Genomic DNA, 19,181 nt, shown 5'->3' on the forward strand with positions numbered 1-19,181 from the left:
ACTACCACCTTAGTGTGGTACAGAACACCTCAGCACGGTTACTGGACCTGCAACCAACCAACCGGCCGGTTTTTTCCCTACCGGCACCATCATCCATCACATGCCATGTGCTTGAGACGTTCTGGCTCGGGGGGTATATTAGATCACGCTCCCCCCCCCGGGCCCCTCTCGTGCTCGTCATTCATTCATTCTGCGCCGCTCTACCACTGGTAAACAATAGCCTATCATAACCATCCCGCCCACTCCAAAGTCCCTCCCCAAGCCCCTCGTCGGTTCGCCGCAACACCAACTTCAATCCTGCAAGACACGCAGCGCCTTATCGAATCTTCACACAGCCTGCACAATCACATCGTATCGAAAGTTCCCGCACAAAAAGCAACATTTGACAATGTGGTTCTCCTGTTCGCGCACGACGAGAATGCCCGTCTGGCCAAGTCGAGGGTTCTCAGCTTCTGCCAATCCGTTTCAGCCGATGCAGAACTTCGAGATGCCTCCCGGAAAGCGCAACACATGCTTCAAGAGTTCGGGATTCAATATAAGCAGCGCGAAGACTTGTTCAGACTCATCGACGCCGTGCCGGACCGTGCTACCTCCTTGCCGGAGAAGCTTGACCCCGAATCCGAGCATTATGTCTGGACGGTGCGCCGGGAATTCATCAATAACGGACTGGCCATTCCCGCGGGTCCCCGCCGAGAGAGATTCGCAGGTATCCAGCACCGCATCAACGAACTGACGGCGCAGTTCGCCGAAAACGAAGCCAATTCCAGCCAAGGCGGTATGTGGTTTACTCGGGACGAGCTCGATGGAGTTCCAGACGAGGTCGTGTCGGCCATGAAGAAAGGCAGCGGAGAGGACGAAGGCAAGCTCCGCGCAAGCTTCCTTGAGCATGTCGGTCCGATATTTCGCTTCGCAACGGCCCCCGAGACGCGGAAACGAATGTACGTTGGCTACGACAACAAGTGCAACGAGAACGTACCCGTTTTCCGCGAGCTTACCCTACTCCGCGACGAGGCGGCCCGTCTTCTCGGATATTCCAGCCATGCGGCGTTCGTTGTTGAGGACAGGATGGCCCGCAATACGGAAACCGTCCACTCGCTACTCAACAGTCTGCGCGCCGGATTGATGTCTGGTGGTTTGCAGGAGCTGGAACGGTATAAGCAAGCTAAGGAGGCCGATCTCAAGGCAAGAGGGGAGTCTTGGGATGGACGGCTCTATTTGTGGGATACGCCATACTATGGTCGAAAGCTGCTTGCCGAGGAATACGCGGTGGATCACCAGGAAATAACAGAGTATTTCCCCTTGGAGACGACCCTCAGCGGGATGCTCCAGACTATGGGACAGTTGTTTGGTCTTATCTTCACCGAGTTGCGGTTTAAGGATGCAGCCGAGAAGGCTGACATGGTCTGGCACGACGACGTCCAAATCTTTAGTGTCTGGAACGACCCTGACGAGGGTGGCGATTTCGCCGGCTACCTCTATCTGGACCTCTACGCCCGCGAGTTCAAGCCGGTGAATCCGGGATGCTACAGTCTTGTTCCTGTACCTTCCAAGTCCTATCCCATTCTTTGAAGTCCCACATCCGTGCAGCCGTTACTAACACGCATCACACAGGGCCACCTCCGCCCGGACGGCTCGCGCGTCTATCCTTCAGTGGCGCTCCTATGCGGCTTCCCCAAGCCCACAATTACCAAGCCCAGTTTACTCCCGCATCAGGAGGTAATCACGCTATTCCGCGAACTCGGTCACGGAATCCACGACCTGGTCTCCAAAACGATCTACGCCCGGTTCCACGGCAGCGCGGGCACTGTCGTCGACTTTGGCGAAGCACCCAGCCAGATGCTGAGAACTGGTACCGCATCCCGTCACAACTCAAACAGCTCAGCAGGCATTACTCTTCCCTGTCGGATGACTATCTCAGAGCCTGGCAGCATCAGCAAAGGATGTCCGCACTCCATGGTAGCAACCCCTCGAACGATGGAGCGCCGATACAACCCCCGGAAGTGCACCTCCCAGACCACATGATCGACAACTTGTTGCGATCCAAGGGCTTAAGAAGAGCGCTGACGCAGCTGAATGACTTGGTCATAGCCATCTGGGATTTCACCATCCATGACCAGGAGAGCCACGAGGCCCTCAGGGACATGAACATCTCGGCCACCTACAACCGTCTGAGGCGGGAAATTTTCCCTCTGGATAACCCTTGGCACCTCGGCGATGGGGATGAATGGGGCCATCCCTACACCGTCTGGAAAGCGATCGCCTGCGGGGACTACCACGCCGGATACTACGGGTATTTGCTGTACGACATTTTCCTATCTTGCAAACAAAACGAACCTGTCGAGAAATGGGCAGAAGACACGCTAATCATACACTATTTATTTTTTTTCTTTTTTTTTTTTAGATCGGAAATGTACGCGGCAGACATTTTTGAGACTTTCTTTGCACAAGATCCAACGAACACATCCCAGGGCAGAAAGTACCGGCATGGGTTGCTGGAGAAGGGTGGCAGCCGGCCAGAGATGGAAACGCTGCTTGGCTTTTTAGGGCGCGAACCCAGTCCAGAGGCGCTGTACAGCGCGCTAGGCATCAAATAGATTTGTATTTGTCGGTTGGGGCGTCTTGGCTTACATGACGTGGTTAGGTAAGGTAAGATAGGTATTCTCAATTGCAGATTGGCTTACGCAGGTTAGATGAGGAAGAATTATTAGGTGATGTCGCGACTTGTGTCTGTTGTGCTGTGTCACGTAGGACTGGGCACTGATGGCGGTTGGGCTACCTTTCAGTGTTTAACACAACCCAGACCTAAAGCCTATCCCGCGCATGCTACCGTAGGTAGGTAGGCAGGAAGGTAGGTAGGTAAGGTACCTTACCTAAACAAATCACACTTTGCATGACCTTGGCTCTCATTTCCCTTCGCCATCCTTTTTTCCCTCTGCAACCTCGTCACCCTGTTCTGGCCGACCTCACATCCAACGCCATGTCCCTCGATTCCCAAGAAAGCAATCTGGAAGATTTCGAGGACCGTAATCTCCTTGGGAGCAACGGCGCACCTTGCTGGCACCCGAAAGAACATCAGGGCTGCCCCGAGTACGCAGCTCGGTTCATATCACCGAGGAGACCCAATTGTCTTGTATCCCTTTCCCTCGCAGCCAATGTCCTTTTCATTTGCATGTTTTTGGCAGTGTTTACCATTTACTCAACCGGGAAGGGACTTCACTGTCAGTCCATGTCCTCATATGAGACGGGGTTTGCTTCAGATTTAGGTGGGTCAAAAGTCAAACCTCACAGACTTGCTTCTGAAAACCCAACCACCAGTCATGGTTGACTTTGAGCTGATGTGAATCACGATCTTTTCAGATGCAGTCAAGCCCAAAGTGGAATTGATCAAGCTCAGATACTCGGGCGGCGTCGTTTTGCCCTCTCATGGAGACTTCACGGTCGATCCCGAGGGACAAAAATACGTGGCAGATCCGAGTCCCGAGGTGGATGAGGCTTGGGATTCGCTCCAATATGGTCGGTCAGCCCTAAACTACCAAACTATCACTTGGAGCATGTTGTGGAGATTTTGATTAACACTGGAGAACGACAGAGCTAAACATCGACCTCGACACTTTGGAGGCCGGGACATTGAAGGGCCGAACTTTTCAATGGCCTGAGACAGGACTGTACTTTACGGGATTGGAGGTGTTCCATTCTCTTCACTGCCTAGTATGTACATACCCAATAAGCACTCGTTGGAGTTGTACTGTACAAACCTCGCAACAGCCACACTAACAATATCGTCTTTACAACGACTAGAACCGTCTCCGCCAGGCCCTTTACCCAGAATATTACGCCAGCGTCTTTGGTCAACCCGGAGATCCGGATAGAGGAATACACATAGGTCAGTTGCTTCATTTACTCTGTACCCAGGATCTACTTTCAGCGCTCCTACTTCTCGATCGGCCCAGATTGCTAATATTGAGTCCAGATCCCAGGCCACTGCATCAACCACCTCAGACAGGTCATTCAGTGTCATTCGGACCTCACCCCCATGGAGTGGACGCTTGTCGATGGTCACCGCATTATTCTAAGTACGTCAACCGAGCATACCTGTAGGAATTTTGAAAAAATACACGCTTGGGCCATGCAGCGGCAGACTCGCTTCCAAGATATACCGAGCGTCCAAAATGGTAGCTTGTGGGTGGTGGACTAGTAAATATTCAGTGTCAGTGTTGAATCCACTCCGAAAATTCGTGTAGACGCCGGAGCAAAAACGGTAACGTATTTTATAAGCGAGCGACGCACTTTTCAACGCGACGTGCCACCCATGCTTATTTACCACATTCCACCACCAAAAACCATGGCCAGCAATTCAAAAGAAGCTAGGCTTCTCTTAGCTATCAGAGCTATCCAGAGAGATCAAAAACTTAGTAAACGAAAGGCGGCTGAGATATATAATGTTTCGGAAGCAACACTCTGGCAACAGCTCAACGGCTAACCTACACGCCACGATACACCAGCCAACTCACAAAAACTTACGGATCTAGAAGAGAGTACGATTGTTCAGTATATAAGTAAGCTCTGTATACGCGCATTTCCTCTTCGGCTTCGTTTTGTAGAAGATATGGCCAACCGACTGCTATGCGAACGTGACGTGCCCTCTGTTGGTAAACTCTAGGCTTATAACTTCGTTAAACGCTAACTAGAGCTTCGGGCGCGTTTTTCGTATAGATACGACTACTAGAGGGCTAAATGCGAAGATCTATAGGTTATTCGCGAGTGGTTTATACTCGTATATAATACTAAAGCCAAGTATAGAATCCTCGACGAAGATATGTATAACTTTGACGAGACCAGGTTTATAATGGATATGATTACTACTGGTATAGTTGTTACTACCTCTGATAGCTATAGGAAAGCTAAAAAAAGTCTAGCCTGGTAATTGTAAATAGGCTATGGTTATCTAGGAGGTAAATGCTTAAGGCTAGGCTATCCCGCTATTCATCCTTTTAAAGGGGAAATATCACTAGGAGAGCTGGTATCGAGATTATAGTCTTCCGGCTACCTAGTATATTGGAACAACCGAAAACGGCTAGACTACCAATGAGAAAGGCGTAGATTTTATCCGGCACTTCGATCTTTATACAGCATCTCGTACAAAGGGAAAATACTGGCTCTTAATCCTCGACAGCCACAAAAGTCACCACTCTGACCTATTCGAGATTTACTACTAGGAGTACAACATCATTATACTCTATATACCTCTACATTCCTTGCATCTAGTCCAGCCATGTCAGATCGAAAATTGGGATTGCTGTGAGAAAAGGAGAGTGAAAGGATGATTTGCATTGAAGGAGCGGCGTCTGCGCAGCTATCGCTTCTAAGGAGGTGGTAGGTGACAGTGTTGAACTCTGAACGTTCCAAAACTTCCGGCGAAGCTGGTAATTTATAGGCCTCTGACCCTAGCAGTACCCCGCCTGCACCTAACACCCTCCTGCACCTGACAAGCCACTAGATATTAGTTATTTTAGGCCGTTAAAGAAGGCCTATAGCAATCAAATCGAGGAACTTATACGCATATATATTACGTACATCACCAAATTGGAATTCCTTTACATATTCAGAGAGGCATTTTTTACCGCTTTTATCGACAAAAATATCTAGGGAGCCTTTACCGGAGCCGGCCTTGTACCATATAATCTAGAAAGGGTACTTTCCAAGATGAATATACGGCTTCAAACTCCAACTCCGCCAACCTCACGGCTAGGTATGGCACTACCTTGGCTATCTTAGACGCCACAAAACGCCAGAGAAGCCACCTCACAGAAGGATCTTATCAAAGGCCGCATATCTAATCACCAAGGCAGTTCTCCGACCTCTATACTGGCTGCTGTAGACCAGTTAGCTAAAGGTGCGGTAACTATAATGCACGAAGTGGCCCTTTTACGTACGGAGGTCTCGGCACTACGAAAGGCCAATAAGGAGCTAAGTAAGCGACGGAGGGCCAAAAAAACACGTATACGGCTTGGAGGGTCTCTTACCGTACAAGAGGCACAGGATCTACTAGCCCAGAAGGCTATAGATAGGCCAGAAAGCCAAGAGACACAGCCAAATAATAGTGGTGAAGGGGAGTCTCGTACCAAGATTCGGTGTTGTGGTCTGTGCGGCAAGCCTGGCCATAATGCACGTACCTGTCAAGAGGCTGGAGAATCATCTAATTCATCTATTTCTGGTTCAGTTATTGTTATTTCCTAATGTTGTGGTAGAATAATTGTAGATAATTGTAGTAGGGTGGGGGGGAGTGCGTCGCTCGCTTATATGCGTCGCTCGCTTATAAAATACGTTAAATCATGCGCCCAATTCGAAACTGCTACCTTTTAAAAGTCCATCCACATCCGACCTCCTCGCATAGGACGGCCCACGAATTTATCCATCATCCGTTCCTACAATATCCCCGTTTGGTAAGGTAATTAGATTAACGTGGTCCCCCCTCCCTCCCCCCCCCAAACACACACACACAAAAAAAAAAAAAAAAAGAAAAGAAAAGAAAAAGAAAAGAAAAGAAAAAGAAAAGAAAAGAAAAAGAAAAGAAAAGAAAAAGAAAAGAAAAGAAATCGACAACGGAAGCTCCTTTCCTTTTGCCCGGAACCATTCAGACCATTCAGTGCGCGGCAGACTAGAGGCCGAATATCACCAAGCAGCTGCGCCTTTTGCGGCACAAGTTTCGCGTTCCATACCCCCTGGATTCTCAATAATTAGAGGGAATTTGCGTCTGAAAGAAAACGGGGTTCTGCCTTACGACAGCAGCCGGTCCTTTGTTGATTACTGAGCGTCCTCCCCGGCCGTTATGATTTGGTGGACGGATATTTGAAGATTATTAATAGAGCCACTTGTCTGGTTAGGCTTTCAAACCCTGTGAGCAGTGAGCGAGGGATAGAGAGAGATAGGGAGACTGGTGCTGTATTGTAGCAGGCCAACTCAGTCCAAATCCCTGGAGTGTATCTTAAGAGAATCATGAGTGGAATTGAGCACATTTGACTGCCAAGAGCGCGTTTCCCTCAAACAGCTACTAAGGAGGAGGGCGCTGCCGCCTCTCGGTCATCAAGTTGACATTCTTCTACCAGTGCCAGCTTCCACTGTATTTATATTCAGGCACGTAATACACCCTCAGTCGACCTTGTGGTAGCCGGTCTTGCCACAACATGTTGCTGTCCTGAAGCTCGCGGCGGTCAAAGGCCGTGATAATTAGACTCGCGACGATCAAGGTTGTGATAGCTGGATTTGGGACGACGGTCACCGGCCTGAGGTTCACGCTCTAGAAGGATGAATGTGGACACATGGCTATCGCAAATGATCATGAGGACCTGTACTTACTGACTTCAATCATGTGGGGGAGATGGTGGATGTCAGTAGCCGGTGCTGCGGTGGTGAGGGCGGCGACAAGGGCAACAAGGGCAATAGAGAGACGCATATTGAGTTTTGTTGAAGATTGAAAGTGTTGTTTAGTGTATACCTGTATTGGACGAAGTTGTTTGAGTGCCAGATGGTTTGAGAACTTAAGCTGCCCTGTCTCTGTAACTTCCTCCGACTTTATAATCGCGACCTGCCACTGACCATGCTACCTTTTGAGGAGCCTTGGCGGCTTGGAAATCTTACCGGAGACTTTCTCATTTGCAATGCTGAATCCAACTGACTAAGGTAGACCGTGAGCGATAATATTAAGCCCCTAATTCAGGTAAACAACGTCACGAGCCGTGACATGCTTCTCAACTCACAAGCCGTAATAAATTAAAGCGGAATTTAATACATTACATCTTGACGTCACATGGACTCACAGACAAGACCAAAAAGGCATTTAAACTGATGTAAGGTATTTCTGACACGTGTACATACTTGTATTACCCCACGTAAGGGGCTTGTTGCCCAAGACGGAAATGGATATGACTGTGCTACTTGACATCGCAGTTAGCCCGATTGCCCCTTGTCCCCAGAACATTGTACAGTATCCGGTTACACGCGTTCTGATTATTCTTGCTTGCCCATCTGAATACATCAAAGTTTTGGCAGCAACCTTTGGGCTCTCCCCCCTTTCCCTTCCCGGCCTCATCCAACCACATCGCTACCCTCGTATTACCTGCACTACACTTAAGGCAATCATGTTGCCGAAAGCGCTGGGTCAATACCGCTTCTATAGGCTCCCAAGCATCTCTAGCGATGATGAGTCAAGCGAATTCTTGGATAAACAAGCCTTGTACAACTCCGCTCGGAATGTCGAATGTCCGGCCTGCCAGCGCATCTACTCTCCTCCGCGCTCGTACCTCTGGGACGCAGTTCCGTGGGTGCTGAGCTGTATGCTCGCCGCAATGTGTCTGGTATTACTTCTCAGGCTGAATACAACAATTGCTGGGGAATTTGGTACCTTTGAGGAGGGTTTTGTGACTGACGTCGGTATTGAAGCTCACCCGCCTCTCGTTCCGGTGTGAGCTTGCAAGTAACATTTTGACTTCCACCCAGTTACGCGTCCAATACCACTCGAAAGGGTTCGATTCAGAGGAACGCCGCATTTCATGGCGAACGGAACTTCGTGGATTAACCCGGTAGACCCCAAAGCGCCATATCCTGAGAACTTGGAGTGTTTCGGAACCCCGAGCCAGGAACTCGACGACAACTGGGATAGTCTGATAGAAGACAGATACTTTCTCATCACCGAGGAAGAGGCCGAGCGCGCCTGGGGAGACAAGCGACATGAATATGTCGACCCCGGCACTGGAGGCTACATCGCCGGGTATGTAATTACTTGTCCCAGGGCCACGAATTCAACGTACTCACACTGACGAATTTGAAACAGATTAGACATGTTCCATACTCTGCACTGTGTGGTTAGCTGCCTCGTCTTAGTTGTGTTCTATGGAGGCGATGAAGGACGCTGACCAACATCCCAGAATGCTGTCCGAAAAGCGTTGCGAAGAGACCACTATCTTGTAACCTCCATCCATGGTCCAGACCACACCGGTACAGTACAACCCCATCACCTTCTTTTCAGCACCAAATGCAATCATAGCTGACGGATATATCTGTGCCAAAGTTCACTGTCTCGAACTCCTCCGCCAGTCCATTCAGTGCTATGGCAGCACCACTCTAATTCCGACCAGGTTCATGGAGGGGTTGGGACACCTCTACAGAGACTCGGATCAGAAGCACCTGCCGCTCGTTTAACTTTCTACAAAAGTGGGCGAGGGAACGGAAAACATATGAGCCTGGCAGGGGTGATCGGGATAAGGTATGAAGGTAAAGGGGATACCTATATACGCTGAGCTGGAGCCAATGGGCTGTAAGGAGCTTCCCAGAGTAATGAGATGGAAATGAGTGTTGTGTACGTTGGAGATCCTCTCCTCTGCATATCTCCTATTTCTGCTCTAGTAAAGATCAGAGTATCACCCTACGTTGCCTTAGTAATATTGCGTGCTCTTTAACGGGATTTACCATCGATAGATGGACCTTGGAAATCTGACTCCAGTGTCATATAGGTCTATAGGGTAAGATAGATTGGAGTAGTAGAGTCGGCCGGCCAAGTTCCTCTCTTGTCTCCCTTTTAGTGGGAAGGTTAACCCCAAACTTTACCCATACTGCATGCACTTTAATGGGACTGCTACTACAAAATGGGCCTTGGAGAGCTCATTCTGGTTATATATACGACTAGAAGGTGGGATAGATCGTGGCGGTAGGATCAATCAAAGTCCCTCTCACGCCTAGCAGGTCTGAGACTACACCCAATACCTGCTCAACGAAGCTCTTCCCAAGTGACAATACGGGACGCAGCCACGCGCCCTCAATATCTCCCAGAACCATCGTTTTTTCCGCATTTTGTCATTCTCTTACTGTCCTATATCATATTCCGTATCGCGTTATACTGTATTTTTACAAAACCTAGGACTACGCTCAAAGCTGCCATTGCCCATATCCACTGTCCTTCCGGAAACCATCCGTCATTATCACCGTCTGTCTTTTTCATATCATGCTTCTAGTCCTTCAATATCACCTGGTTCAACTAAGTCATCATGGCCGAGATCACAGTCGATACCAGCCTCAGCGGTGATGCATGATGGCCGATGGAGTTCATCCTGTTGTGCTTGGAGACCCAGACGACGAGGGACAGCGTGATCTCCCCATAGAGGCTACATCGCATGGGATTATAGGTGTTTCAGAGTGGCGCCTGAGTGCGGGTGCAACAGGCTGAAAGCCACCTACTTGCTTTCTGCTAACGTTTAATCCCCGATACTTACTGGCCGGATATCCTGCCTGCCGTTGCGGAGGTGGAGGGTGCGGACATGCGATTGAACTTTATCTCGGTCAATACTACCAATAAGCATTGCAGTGTGTTGTAAAGATATCGATGTGGTAAACAAGAAGCAAACCAAGCCACTAGGAGGTTGGTGTACAGCACTGCAATCAGCAGGCAAGTATCAGGTTATTGATCCCGAGCAAAGAGTCACTGGCAATTGGAGGTATGGTTGGGAACAGTCAATTTGTTTCTCACCATGCCATAGCCCAAGTTCATTAATTATCGCAAGGTCCATCAGCAGATATCTGAGACGGACAAGATGAGTCGCCAAGACCTACACCCTTGAAAGAAGGACCTGTTGGTTGCTAGCCGCTGGCACAGGAGATGCGATATCCGGAAGAACGAGTATCTGAGCTTGCTTCCCCGGCCCCCACACGAACGTCTTACTATGTGAGAGCGATTGAAGTCATGCGCGGGTGGTTGTCTACTGTCTCAAAATGCAAACTTGGGGAAAACAATGTCGCTAATTAAGAAGATATCTATGGTGGGTATCCTTCCCGTAACAATAGAAAGCGAGGCTAAAAAGGGGTAAAAGAAAAAGAACGTAACAAGTCATTAGAAAGAGCTGAGAACGTTCGTGACCTTATGTCGGCTTCTCCATGGCCGGCGGTCCCCCGGCGGCGGCGAGATCTGTCTTGCTCGCGCCGGCAGCCTTGGCTTTGACTTTGACCTTCTGATCATGCATATACGCCCTAAATCCTCTCCTGATATGTGTCTCAGCCCGCTTACCACGGATGCTGGTCAATGTCCGGAGTGGACGAGGCGCTTCGAAACCGTCGGAGTCGCTCTCGGCAGCTGCACCGGCCTGCTTGAGCTTGGCTTGTTCCTCCTCAGACTGGGACAAGGGCGACTTTTCGACATCGATCTGCTTCTGCTTCCTCCGGAACAGGTTGATTCGGGGGAGCTTGATATTAGGCACCATAGCGGCGGCCCACTCGTCAGGGAACTTGCGGATTACGACGCCCCACGGAACTGAGATCGCTCCAAGGCCAATGGACAAACCCCACTCCTTGCCGTCTAGAGGGGTGATGCTGAAGGCCTGGCCGCCGACAAAGATGATCAAGACCTGTCCGCCAACCATGATGAGGTTGATGACCAGGAAAAAGTAGTTGCGCGTGATGCCCTCAAAAATGTTCAAGCGATTGTCCAGACGGCGGTTGCTGAGGGGGGGGGAAGATTGGTCAGCGCTGGAGGGGGTTTGGAGGAGGTGATGAAAGTGTGGGAGACTCACTTTATCTCGTTAAAGATCTGTAACCAGACAAACGTGTTGAAAACGAGTGTCTTGAGCCGTGTTGCTTGGTGACCATCGGCCATATCATAACCAAGCAGCGTTGGGCCCGCAAAGTTCAGAACCAGAGTAATAGCGAGTTGGCAAATGGCTTGTCCGATAATCATCTTGCCCATACGGGTGTTAATCAGGGGCGCTGACTTTCTATCAGGTTTACGGTCAAGAATCGACGGGGGTGGCGGATCGGTGGCGAGAGCAAGCGCGGCAAAGGTGTCCATGATCAGGTTGACCCAGAGAAGCTGGACGGGTTTGAGCACCGACTCTTCGTCAGCGCTCGCAACCGAGGAAACAAAGGTCAAGATGACAGCTGTGACGTTGACAGTGAGTTGGAACTATTGACGGCATCGGCGTTAGCGAGTGAGGCTAAAAGAACAAAGCGGCAGGATAAACATACCTGCAAGAACTTCTTGACCGCGTCGTTAACAGCTCTACCCCAGCTGATGCCCTTGACGATCGAAGCGAAATTGTCATCCATGAGGATGATAGCCGCAGCCTCCTTAGCGACCTCTGTACCAGCGATACCCATGGCAAAGCCAATATCTGCCATCTTCAATGCCGGTGCGTCATTGGTCCCGTCGCCAGTCACAGCAACCGTCTCGCCAAGCTCCTTCAGCGTCTTGACAAGGATCCTCTTGTCCTCGGGACTAGACCGTGCGAGAACCTGAAGTTTCGGGACAAGCTCTTTGAGCTCTTCATCGCTCTTCCGACGAAACTCGGGGCCTTCCATGGCGATACCACCTTGATCGGGCGTGTAGATGCCGCACTCCTTGGCGATCGCCCGGCCGGTGAGGATATTGTCACCTGTAACCATGCGCACAACCACACCAGCGCGTTTGCAATCGTTGATCGCATCCCGGACCGTGGGTCTCAGTGGGTCCTTGATACCGAAGATGGCCACGAGTGTCATGTCTTGGTGGACTTTGTCGAATACGGCGGCTGTCAACTCCTCTTTGCCCGCAAGCTCCGGTGGTGGCCACGATTCGAAATCCCGGTAGGACGAGCCGATGGTGCGAAGGGTCTGGCCAGCGTACGAAGTAATGGTGTGTGAGAAGACGGCACGATCTTCGTCGGTCATCTCGGTTGTAGTCAGCTCCTCGGCGGCGGGATCGGCGATGATCCTAGTGCACTTGGATAGCAGGATCTCAGAAGCGCCCTTGACATACGCTCGGAACTTCCCGTTGGGCAGTTTGACAACGGTTGCCATGTACTTGACGGCCGAGTCGAAGGGCACCACCTGGACGATGTTTGCGTTGGCTCGTTCCTCGTCGACGGGTGCAGCGCCGAGGCTGTCGCGGCAGAGCATGAGGAGGGCAACCTCAGTCTTGGAACCGACGAATGTCTTCACGCCATCGACGTCGCCTTCAAACGCGGTCGAGTTGACAGCATTGGCCTGAACGATGAGCTGCCGGGCTGCGTCGCCTAGAGTCTTTACAAACTCGTCGAGGGGTACATTCGGGATCTTGAACTTTGGCTCGTCAGCTTCGTCGTTTGGCCCTGCTTCCAGAGGCGGCTCGGTCCCGCCGAAGCTGATGCTCTTGCCCAGGGTCGTAGCCACTACCGTCATCTTGTTTTGTGTCAAAGTGCCGGTTTTGTCGGAGCAAACAGTGGTCGCATTACCCATCGTCTCGCACGCCTTGAGAACACGAACGAGATTGTTATCGCGCATCATCCGGGTGGTCGCGAACGCCAGGGCTAACGTAACTGCTAGCGGTAACCCTTCTGGGACCGCAACCACAACAACCGTGACGGATGTGATAAAGAGCCGTAAGAAGTTCTGTCCCTTTTGATCGGGAGTTGCCGTGCTGCCTGGTAGCTCTGCCAGGAACTTGATGAAGAGGACGACGAAGAGAACCAGAGCGGCGCCGCCACCGAGCTTTGCGATCCAATCGGCCAAGACATTCAGCTTCTTCTGCAGAGGTGTATCTTCATGCTCAGTCTGCATCGACATCATGGTACGACCGTAGCTGGAGTTGACGCCCACCGCGGTCACCAGAAAGGTACCGGTTCCTTCGTTGACCTTGCTGCCCGAGATAATAAAGGGGTCGAGCTTCTCAATGTCCTCTGGTGGCTGGCCTCCCTTGGCAACATCGTCCAGGACTGCGAACACCTCGTCGGCCGCAACCTTCCTTAACAGATCGGACTCGCCAGTCGCAGAGGATTCGTCGCATTTGACCCCGTGGCCCTTGATGAAGATGCCATCGACGGGTATGAGGTCACCCGTAGAAAGGTGCATGACGTCACCGACCATGATGTCGAACACAGAAATCTCACACGACTTGCCAGAGCGGATAACCTTAACGGTACGGTCGTTATGCTTCTTGTTGAGCTTGTTGAACTGGCGCTCCATCTGCCAGTCGTTCAAGGTGCCCACGACGACGACGATGATGATGGCAACCATGATGGCGACGCCCTCGACCCATTCGACCTGGGCACCGCCGCCCTCGTGGTGGACACCAAAGGTCTGGTACAATCCTAGCGCGAGCGACACGACGGCCGCGATGGTCAATAGGATGAGGATCTTGTCGTTGTAGGTGATCCAAGCCAGTTCGAGCAGCGATTTGCTCTTCTTCTCGGGCAGTCTGTTGTCTCTAAAGACGCGCTTCCGGTCGATGAAGGTATTCTGGCCGTGGTGATCAATCGTTGGCGGGGGGGTAGAAGGGTTGTCGCCCGCCGGCTCGGGGACCTTATCACCATTTGTGCCATACTTGGGCGTGCCTTTGGGAGCAACCTCTTCAAACGTAACAGCGCCGTCGAGCGTGGTCTCGTCAATGCTCAGGCCAGAATCGCGGTTGGTGCGCAGCCCCTTCTCCAAACCCGCTAGGCCGCCGAGCGCGTAGAAAGCATCGTAACTCTTGGGGTTGAGGAGCTTGGACAGCTGACCTGGGGAGAAGGCGAATTTATTATCGTTGACAATGTACATATCCTCGGTGCCGCGGTCGGGAGTGAGGGCATCGTTTATGTCGAGGGCGAACCGGGCCGGGGCGGGGCGGCTGCCGGCCGGGGTCGCACTTGTCGTACCTAGGCCGTTGTCGGGCCGGGAGGTCGGGGTGGAGCTCACCGGCTGCGGATGGTCAGACACGAGTGCCGGCATATCATAGTGTGGGGCATGGGGAGACGGCGAAGAAACGCGACCGACTCGCGGACTTCCAGTTGGAACATTATTGATGGCCGAGAAACATACCTCTTTGCCTGGGGGATCTGAGTCAGCCATGGTAACGGTACGGGCGACGACTGCTCAATTGAGTAAATGCTCAGGCAGAAAAAAGTATGGCAAAACCAGGCGTGCGACCTGGTGCGCGGCCAGGCCAAAATAAGAGGAGGCCAAGCAGCACGATGATGCAATGGCGAAGGAAACAAAACAAGGAGGCCTCCTGTGTGTAGGGGCAGGCGAAAGAGGGGGGGGGGGAAGAGAAGCAGAGCTTCCTGCTGAGATTTCGCGACGGGCAATAAACAAGGAAGGAGGACAGAAGGACCTCCAGAGTGATGACGGGGGCAAATGAGCCGGACTCTTGTCGCGGGAGCGAGCCCATTTGAGCTTGGCGCCAGGTACACACGGCGCAGTACCTACATGCACAGTGCACTACCGCCTGACGGCCGCCGGTGGACGGTTTGGCGGGTGCGTCAGCGTGCCGCTCTGAGCCACTGAACGAGGCTAACTCTGGCTAACCATCGCTAACCATGGGGACGGGCTCAATGCTTGCACAATCTGGTAGCACTGTGTGCGGTGTATACAGGTACCTACAGCAGATCAAAGGGCATGTATCCGGGTGTGCTTGGCGGACAACAAAGTCTGGACTCTGCTTGGCGTGACGCTTGTGCTTTCCCGTCGGATGCGAATCAACAGCGCGAGTGGTCCACGCTGTCCACGCGGCCCACCCGAAAGGATGCATTTGGGCTCCGCTCTCTTTGTGATAAAAAGCGGTAAACGGGGAGGTAAAACCGCACTTTCACCGCGGGAATGCACTACTTTATGTATGATGTCGTTGGTATCATTCTACATTCCCTGACGGCGTTGACGCCCAACGGGCATGAGTTCCTTGCATTATCCAAATTAGCCAATCACCCGTGCTCGCATTCGAGCCCGACGGAAAGCCAAACGAAAGCCACCTGCCCCCTGCTATGCAAGTGATCTCATCCCCGCCCGCCACTCGGCACTCTCCGGCCCATCGAATCATGGCCGCAAAAGCTCGAGCTTTGTTCAAGCATCGGATTCCTGCAGCACACCGACAATGTCAAGTTCCCCGGAGTTAGCCAAGTCAAGGTAGCAACGCCTTGACCTACCGTGCCGATGATGTGAGGCGTGTGTAAATGTTGGGGTGCCGGGGCTGATGAGCTGCGCGTCCTGCAGGTCTCATTCGAGCCAGACGCGGTTGACTCACCTAGGTGCTGCGTATTGTACAGTAAGATCTTTGCACCTTGGGCACGGGCTTGCGAATGGCGAGGCGCGTTTGAGACCGCGTATCAGCAGCCAATTGCACAGCCAGTCGGTAAAAATGCATTCCCGACGAGACGTGGCGGCTTGGGCCTCAGATGTTTGATTTTAGCCCGCCGAAGCGCTGTCGGGTGTGGAACGACTTTGGCTCGGCAACGCAAATTCCACCCGACGGATCGCAACCGGGTCCCGCAATCTACATTAGTGCACCTTCGAGTACGTGTACGAACTCTGTCAGACGGGGACGCCTCGCTGGATGCCTCGGTGGACCTGCGGTGGACCCTGTAAGCTTCACGCCAGCACTGTTAGAGGCGCCACGCCTGCGCTCAGCAACCTTAAATCAGTGCTGCACACCCTTGCCCGGATTTGAAGCCGATACGCGCAGAGGGAACCGGCGTCGTGAAGGAGCACGTTCCGACTTCTCGACGTGAGCCGCCGAGAGGTTACTCAAGTGGCAATGATGCTAGTAGGCTCTTGAGGCAACACAACCCCAACTGATGAACCACCTCGGTAAGGTACCTAGCCGAGGAAAAAAAAAAAAAAAAAAAAAATGCCAACAGCAAGAAAGGTGTCTCAACTTCCAGTGGAGTCCCTGGGCTATCGTCGCTCATTTCCGAGTGCGGCCTATCTTCGCACTAGATGCCTCTTCCAGTCGCCCTGGCCGTTACCCAATCAGGGCTTTCACTAGCGAAACTGAACTTTTACACCCGACACAACCTCCCATTCTGCGTCTGAACGCCCTGCTCCCCATCCCTTACCTCCCACCCCTCGCTCCCTACCGCAGTCGTTGCGTAAAACACCTGCTTCGGATCCCACTTCTTCTTGAGCTCCCACAACAGCGGATACTGCTCCCCGTAAAACGTGCTCTGCCACTGGGGCTCATCCACATTCGCCTCGTTCAAATACGCCCCGCCGAACTCGCTCTCGGGCGAGATGGCTCTAAACGACGGGATGATCTCATCCCTCATCACCTTGGACGCCGCGCTTACTTCCGCCGTGGTCGGGTTTGGGGGGAGCCTTATCGCGCTCAGGATGAGGAAGCAGACCACGTGGCGAAACGCCGAGCTGACGGCGTTCTCGGCGTAGGCGCGGTTGCGCGGCGCTTGGTGGTACCCCATCAAGACCCGCCCCAGCTCGCAGTGCTTGCGGATGACGGCGAACGTGGCGTTGAACTTGGCCGGGTCTTCCCAGTTGCCCCGCGGGAGGAGGCGGTTGCCGGGGACCGAGACGCGCCCCGCGCCATTGAGGAGGACGTCGCTGCCCCAGGTCGAGGCATAGGCGGGGTAGTAAGCGTCGTGGTACGTCGTGTTGGGGGTGAACGGAATGCCCAGCTCACGGAGCTTGTCGAACCAGGGCTTGACGAGCGCGTTGAAGGACTCGATGGTGTGGTTGGGCGCGAAGAAGGGCTCCATGCTGAAGCTGTGGGAGCCGTCGCCCGGGCTGGAGAGGACGAACCATGAGTAGGTGCCCGCGTCGGTGAAGGGGATGAAGAGCGAGAAGTAGGTGCGCATGGCCTCCCAGAAAGCGTCGGCGCTGACCGTGTCCGAGGTGCCAAAGGAGAAAGTGGAGGTTACAACGGGAACTTTGGGGTGCACCCGGATGATGATGGAGGTGACGACGCCAAAAGTGCCGCCGCCGCCGCCGCGCATGGCCCAAAAGAGGTCCTTGTTTTCTTCGGGTGAGACGGTGATGAAGCGCCCGTCGGCAGTCACGACCTCGAGAGCCATGACGTGGTCAGCCGCCATACCGTACATGCCGGAAAGCGGGGTGTGACCGCCACCGGCGACGTATCCGCCAGCGTATCCTACACTCTATTCACCGGTTACCCCGCGTTACAAACCGTGGCGTCCGGAGCCAGATTGCTGACTTACCTCACAGATTCCTCCCAGAGCACTGACACCGTTCTCGTGAGCGGCCTCATACACTTCCCGCACTGTCACGCCGGCGCCGACCTTCAGCGCCGGCCCCGAGTAGCCGGCGATGTCAAGATGATCATAAAAGGTGATGTCTTTGAGGTTGTGTGTCCAGATACTCAGCGCGCCGGCCCCGCTGGACTTGCCCAGGTAGCAGTGGCCCGTGTTCTTGATCACCAGCCGCAGGTTGGCGTTGCGGGCAAAGTTGATTGCGAGCTGGATCTGGCCAACGTTACTGATATTCACAGCGTAGACCGGGTAGCCTCCGTGTGTGCAGGTGCCGCTGTCGGGATCATCGGTGGGCATGCAAGTTCTGCCCTGATACAAGGGCCAGAAGATGGAGGTTGGGTCGTTTTCGCTGCACAGAGCCATCAGTAGGTAACCAGGTCAGAACCTCGACGAAGTGCAGTGCTTACTGAGTGTACTGGTTGAAGAACGAATCACGCACCGCCTGGCACTTTTCAGCATCATAGACGCCTAGGTTGCGGTAGCAAGGGGCAGCAAGGGGTACGGTCTTAATGAGCGCTCCGCCCAAAAGTTTGTCGAACGTATCCCATGTGGATTGAGACGGCCACTGGTCGTCTCCAGGGAACACTTTGCAGGCGCCGCTCTTCAACCTCTCGGGGTCTACGGCGCTCCCATCGTCAAATACAAACAAATGGGCGTTGTCAGCCGTCGCAATAGTTTCAATAAGCCGTTGAAGCCCGTCTTCGGTTAGGGATTCTTGCTCGTAACCGAACAGCGGCTGACTGGGAGCAGCGCGGACGGTATCCGGAGCGGTGACGGTGGAAAGGAGGATGGCAATAACCACGCCAGACAGTGAATACACTCTTTGCATCATGGTGAAGCTCGAGCTTTGGCAAATGGTGGTGCCGCATCAATCCACCTCACGATGCTCCGCGTTGGTTCGTAGATAATTTATGTTCGCCCCCCTTAGACCACCTTCCCCGCTCAACACGCAAAATACCCCTGGCGACATAAATGCTATCAAGATTATCCTACACCCCTGTTGGGTACGGGTATGCATGATGACCGGGATGTTATGGAAATCGTTGCCATAAGCTTAACTGCTAGTAACCTTGCGGTTAATGTCTGGCCTCTCGGACGAAGGAACCATACTCCGTGGTCCTGATGTTCGAATGCCGCACCGGCATGTAGTGTTACACTAAGGTAAGCTACCCCGCATGTAGACGCCGTGTAAAGTAAGTTCTCCCGCCCATCGGA

The 19,181-nt window shown here is 52.7% G+C and overlaps 4 protein-coding genes across 4 annotated transcripts; 2 read left to right on the forward strand and 2 right to left on the reverse strand.

Annotated features, from left to right (window-relative positions):
- Positions 1 to 100: 100 nt before the first annotated feature.
- Positions 101 to 2,594, forward strand: PRD1_1 (metalloendopeptidase; the record flags this gene model as incomplete). Its single annotated transcript, XM_071062516.1, has 5 exons — positions 101 to 107; positions 251 to 1,539; positions 1,612 to 1,942; positions 2,014 to 2,299; positions 2,402 to 2,594. 5 exons carry the CDS (start codon positions 101 to 103, stop codon positions 2,592 to 2,594), a joined length of 2,106 nt encoding a protein of 701 aa, XP_070918617.1.
- A 5,544-nt stretch (positions 2,595 to 8,138) lies between these two features.
- MFIFM68171_07097 (uncharacterized protein) lies at positions 8,139 to 9,198 on the forward strand (the record flags this gene model as incomplete). Its single annotated transcript, XM_071062517.1, has 5 exons — positions 8,139 to 8,430; positions 8,497 to 8,767; positions 8,831 to 8,861; positions 8,925 to 8,994; positions 9,068 to 9,198. 5 exons carry the CDS (start codon positions 8,139 to 8,141, stop codon positions 9,196 to 9,198), a joined length of 795 nt encoding a protein of 264 aa, XP_070918618.1.
- A 1,709-nt stretch (positions 9,199 to 10,907) lies between these two features.
- Positions 10,908 to 14,823, reverse strand: PMC1_2 (plasma membrane calcium; the record flags this gene model as incomplete). The annotated part of the gene is made up of 4 exons (XM_071062518.1): positions 10,908 to 11,484; positions 11,556 to 11,944; positions 12,007 to 14,673; positions 14,794 to 14,823. The coding sequence occupies 4 exons, from the start codon at positions 14,821 to 14,823 to the stop codon at positions 10,908 to 10,910; spliced, it is 3,663 nt and encodes a 1,220-aa protein (XP_070918619.1).
- Positions 14,824 to 16,745: 1,922 nt separating this feature from the next.
- MFIFM68171_07099 (FAD/FMN-containing isoamyl alcohol oxidase-like protein MreA) lies at positions 16,746 to 18,798 on the reverse strand (the record flags this gene model as incomplete). Its single annotated transcript, XM_071062519.1, has 3 exons — positions 16,746 to 17,855; positions 17,916 to 18,315; positions 18,374 to 18,798. 3 exons carry the CDS (start codon positions 18,796 to 18,798, stop codon positions 16,746 to 16,748), a joined length of 1,935 nt encoding a protein of 644 aa, XP_070918620.1.
- Between the last annotated feature and the right edge of the window lie 383 nt (positions 18,799 to 19,181).

Source organism: Madurella fahalii (assembly GCF_045866475.1).
Source record: "Madurella fahalii IFM 68171 DNA, scaffold_4, whole genome shotgun sequence".
NCBI classification, from domain to species: domain Eukaryota; kingdom Fungi; phylum Ascomycota; class Sordariomycetes; order Sordariales; genus Madurella; species Madurella fahalii.